At 34.2% G+C, this 5,575-nt stretch overlaps 1 protein-coding gene across 1 annotated transcript; it reads right to left on the bottom strand.

Annotated features, from left to right (window-relative positions):
- Positions 1–614: 614 nt before the first annotated feature.
- On the bottom strand, positions 615–3,913 carry LOC140789800 (acyl carrier protein 1, chloroplastic-like). Its single transcript, XM_073139644.1, has 4 exons — positions 3,645–3,913; positions 2,816–2,914; positions 1,710–1,832; positions 615–922 (listed from the first exon to the last, which is right to left on the bottom strand). The coding sequence occupies exons 1-4, from the start codon at positions 3,702–3,704 to the stop codon at positions 794–796; spliced, it is 411 nt and encodes a 136-aa protein (XP_072995745.1). The 5' UTR covers positions 3,705–3,913; the 3' UTR covers positions 615–793.
- Positions 3,914–5,575: the final 1,662 nt, after the last annotated feature.

Genomic DNA, 5,575 nt, shown 5'->3' with positions numbered 1-5,575 from the left:
TATGAATCTTTCTTTTATTTCTTCCTTCATCTCATCAATTGATACGTACTGGGTCAAACTTTTCTTTAATGGAAGCACAAAACTGAAGTTACTTTGGGAATTCTAGATCTGGATGTAGCTTTAAGAGGGAGAGAGAGCCTCCTAAACACACTGATACTAGCACGATTGAGCAAAGAGCAAAAATATGATCATTGGGAAAAATCAAATAGACTTTGTTTTCTTATTATGAACGGATATGTTTGTTCCACTACCTGAGGTGTGCAATACCTGATGCCAAGACATACATGAAAAATAATGAGCAACAATTTATTGGATCTACTATGGGCTTGTAAGAACTCTATATTATGCATATGACTGGTTTAACGGGTCAAATTAAAAAGAAATAAAAAATAAAACCTTAGAAATGCCTATCTCGAAGGTTTTCTAGTGGAATTTATACTAGATTCATTGTCTTTTGAATTTGAATTTTTTCAAGTTAAACTATAATACACAGAAGCTAATGATAAAAAAAATTCTGAAGTCTTGAAGGATAGATGCAAAAGAAGTGATTCAACCTGCCTGCCAGAGCATAATGAATTCTTCTGGTTAAAGAAACTATGCATGCACCAGTTAAATGACCTAACATGTTTAAATAGCTTAAGAGTCAGAAATTTTTCCAGTCCATTGAGACAGATATAAATACCCTAAGCTTACCAAAGTTTTGCAATTTGACATCAGTAACTCATGCTGAACTAATATGATTTAAGGCATAATCCATTCTAGTCTTTTTTTTTTCAAGTTTCTTCCAATTCACCTAAGCAGACTTTTCCTCCATAAGCTTCTCAATAAGATCAGCAGCATCCTGGACTGTTGCAATGTCTTGGGCACTGCCTTCATCCACAGTGATCTCAAAGGCCTCCTCAAGACCCATGACAATTTCAACCTACAAATAAGTTAAAGAAAAAGATTGAGATCAATAATATGAAGGATGAAATATTTGGTTCAAAATAAAGTACGGCACAAGGCACAACATATAATCTCAAAGAATTCATTGGCGTGCAATCCCAAAAAGAAAATAGAAAAAAGAAACAGTATGGAACATTAAATACAAGCCTGCATAAAACGTGATCAGTGCTAAACCAAGAGACAGCTAAGGTGACCCACTCTATAATCACCATTCAACTAGTGAAATCCCAAGCACTTGGCACATGTCCCTCATTCCTAATGTTGAATTGGCATTAAGCTGGGGTGGCATAAGGATTCAAGAACTCTGCAATCCATCAATTATGTTGATGCCAACAACTGTATGATATATTTTCTAAACAACAGAGGCTTTTGACTTGTTTTCTAGAGTGACTATTAGTCCAAATGCTTCTGCAGATCTACCCTGTTTGAAATTTCAAATCCTAGAATTCCACAGGTTGAGTTTTGTTTTCGCAAGCTCATTCCTTACAACTGATTTCAAAGTATTTGGTGGAATTTCACTCAAGTATAACCCAATCAGCTTTGAGGTTGTACTTCTGAGAGGTTATGCAAGATTTATCTCTTATTTTGCGATGAATGTTTCTCTTCCTCTCGCTCCAATTATTTGGAAGGAACTTTTTAAAAAAAAATCATTTTAGTCCAAACTGTAAAAATTATTTCTAACTGAACTCAAACTGAAAATTTCACCACAAATAAGACATCATTGAAACATCAGAAACAATGAAATGCCAGGTTTTCAATATTACTGTATCTAGTGAATCAGCTCCAAGTTCAGAAAACTTTGAGTGTCCAGCGACAGTTGTGTCTTCAGGGAGCGCTAACTGTTTCTTCACTATTGCACACACCTGGTCCACAGTCTCTTTTTTGGCCTGTTCAAGGACACAGTCCATATTGTCACTGCTAAATCATCAAATATTAATGGAATGTAGCATAAGACATACAAAAAATAATAGGAAGTGGGGACGATAAGAGTGTAACTACATTAACCGGAACTTGTATTGTAACTGCTGAAATTACAGAACCATAATGTTGCACCAAGATAAAAACACCACATACTCTGTCTCTCATCTAAAATGGAGGCAATACTTTCTTCTTTCAGAGTATGGTAGCTTGCTGGTCTTTCAACTTGCTGTTTTTACATAAAGATCATACAACCAAAAATGTGATGCTCAAAAAGTTGGTAGATAGAATTTATATATGCAGTCTCTACATTGATCAATTGACTACATTGATGTTAATATTATTTTAATTGCCTCACTTTTTCTTAGGATCTTCCTTTTCTTTCCTTTCAGTTTCTATAAGAATAACCAACTGTCTCTTGACCCTCTAACACTAGTTCATAAACTTGATGGGTACATACCTAACCGGTAGCGCAAGTAGTTGGGAGTCCTACCTTACTATAGTAGAGGTCACGGACTAATGGGTTCAAATCCCACCATAGGCATAAGATGTGATTTTCAGTGGAAAATTCATGTGAATGCCGAGTGCACATTGTTTGGGACCGGTGCGACTCTTTTCTTTAAAGGGTTGATCCAGCTATCCAACTTATGTATTAGATAGAGATAACCCCTTGTCTAGCCTATAATATATCTACAAGCTCATAATTTATTGAATCCTCTTTCTACTTCACCACTCTAGATACTCTTATCTCTTAATTCGTGCTAGAGACATACATTCTCAGATATCAGTGCCCATCTGAAAGAAGGGAAATTGTTCAAGATCAAAATAATATCTACAGATCTCTACTTAGAAGAATCCAATCAAGCTACTTTAACTACAGAAATGGGCAGATAGAATAAGTAGAATGTGGATAAATATATAATCTAATCCATATAAGGTTTAAAGTACACACAGCACAGGAGACCCGCAATGGTTGCATCCGGAACGATGGACAATTCTTCCTTTGGCTGGAGAAAGAGACTAATTTCAGACCTGAGATCCCATTAAGTGCCTGCAGAACACAAAGAAGTTGCATCATGGAGAAACGCTATCACGGTTGTCAAGAAAACTGCAAAAGATCAGTAAACAACAGAAAACATCGAAACAGTATTGTTCATCAGACCTACAAAAGGGGATTTCAACTGTCATATTATCAATCAAGAATCCAAAGCTTATAACATCTGAAGGACTTAAAAACGAACAAGAATACAATGTTTCTTCTTTATACCATATAAGTCACAAAAGAAAGTTTCATCAATGCATTACTTAACATGATAATTGAGTACTTCGAATAAAAAATAGTGCAAAGAACATTTTAAGCTAGGAAAAGGTAAACTTTCTATGTTGCAGATAAACAAAATTTCACCCAAATTATCATCGTTGATCATCATAAGAAACTAATGTAAAAAATATGAAGCAAAAAAAAAAAAAAAAAAAAAAAAAAAACCAATAAGCAGCAGATCGCGCAGAACCATTCACTTAAAGCTCCAAACGACTCGATCCACCAAATAAATCTCAACTCCGGAAACTTAAACCAGAACCCACAGATCAACTAATCCGCTTACAAATTATCTCAAAACAAGCATTTAAGCCCCAGTATATCCAACTCCAACTACGCATCACCAAACTCTACCAACTGATCGCTCAAAATCTATCCCTAAAGCCTAGAAAGAGCAAGGGAACAAGGAGAGAGATCAGATCAATTCGAGGGGAGATCGGAATGGGACCGATCGAGACGATACCTGGCTCTGGTTCCGCTGCCGAATAATGATCGAGGTCGCCGATCCAGTGATGGAAGCCATGGATCGTGAGAGATCGATTCAGATGCTACAGAAGGTTAGAGAGAGAGAGAGACAGCACGAAGATCGTGAGAGAGAGAGAGAGAGAGAGAGAAGAGAGAGAGAGCGAGAGAATTATTTGAAGTGCTCTCGGCCTCACGGGGCTTCGTTACTATCGAAACCGAACAGAAAAAAATGTGTATTAATTATTAAAATGTGTAAGATGGTCGCATACTCAAAAAAAGAGTTTTCTTTTTGCATATATACCCTTCAAAAATCTCATATTTATAACCGTCTAAATTGATATATATATATATATATATATATTTTTTTTTTTTTAAACACATTATTTTTGTATTTATATTTTTTAAATCCTTATCTTTGGAGTTAAATAACTGATAAATTTTAAATTGCCGGCTTGGGTATTTGGGTAATTTGAATGTGCCTTCTTGTGTTAGGAGGTGGATCTACTAATCTACCATTAATGGCTATAGTGCTGCTCAATGTAGCTCTCCATTAGGACTTATTTGGTTTAAGGCTAAGCTCTAAACTTGATTGATCTATCTTATTTTTTAGTCTTAATTTGTTTAAAGAGTGAACTCAGTTAGATATAAAAGAAATAAAAAGATATTTGATTACGGAACTAGGTTAGGAATCTCTCAACGAGTTTAGATACCTGAACTCAAAACTAAATGGGGGCCTTATAGACATAAGAGTGTGAGATTAAAATGAACTCTCTTCTGGCCTTCTCCTCGTCAACATCATGAAAGGAAAGGCGTTAACCTAGCACCGTGGTCGGTTGCTAAGGCCTAAGCATCATTGAAGATTGTTATTTCATATGTTCTGATTTTTTTTCCTTATGTCAAGTTGAAACATATCTATTGTGAGAGCTAACAAATGGACGAATTAGTTAGTTAATTAGAGTAGAAACATGAGATTTAATTGCACCTAAGAAAGGTCCTTCACAGAACCTGTCAATTTTTCAGTCCTTGACGTCAACGGTGCTAATTGTAACCTAAAATATATATTTTATCTCCGGATAATTGATGTGCTATCCATTTTCTTATAAAATGAATGAATATATTAATAAAATGAAATGAATGTGTATCCATTTCATAAGATAAAAATTATAAGAAAGAGATGTTGGTAATTTCATGTATTCTACATTTTTTTTTCTTTTTTATCTTCAAAAGTATCTGAAATATTCTCTATTCTGTAAGCTGTTGTTAAGATAAAATTAGTTTGAATGTTTTTGAGGCATAAAAGCAAAATAAAAGGGTAGACTAATAGATGTCCATATGGTATAGTATGAATTACAGTTGAAATAAAAGGTAGGTGTTTTTGATAGATTACTCTATAACTTATTACATTCAATATCACGAATTTTAGAACACCAAACAGAATATATTCTCTTTACGTAAATCAGTTACGAAAGACATGAAAATAGAATTTCTATAAGGAAGAAAGAAAGAAAGAAAGAAAGAAAGAAATCCATCAATAGCAATTGTAACTTAAAAGAAAACATGCAAGCCGACATGAGATACTCAAGGAGGCATCCATTCAACGTGATTTAATTATGAGAACGTGAGCAACAAGTCCACTTGAAATTTATTTAAAAAAGCTAAAATTAATTTGGGGGTCCAAAATACCTAACAGGCCAAAAAAATCTGAAAGTAACTTCAACGATCTTTCATAACATCAATGTTATTAGATAATATATATATAAAAAGAAATAAAAAGAACAAGAAGAATGAAAAGAAAACGGTACCAGGAGAGGGAAATTTAGAAATAAGATCTACTGAACTGAGCCTTAAAATAATTTAATTTCATCTGAAACTCTATCATAAGTCTAAACAAATAGAGCGTATGAATCTTGTGAAATACCTAACAGTCTA

This window comes from Typha latifolia, chromosome 5 (genome assembly GCF_019914945.1).
Source record: "Typha latifolia isolate L0001 chromosome 5, TyphaL0001v2, whole genome shotgun sequence".
NCBI classification, from domain to species: domain Eukaryota; kingdom Viridiplantae; phylum Streptophyta; class Magnoliopsida; order Poales; family Typhaceae; genus Typha; species Typha latifolia.
The sequence above is the reverse complement of the archived record's forward strand: the minus strand, read 5'-3'. Positions and strand labels throughout refer to the sequence as shown.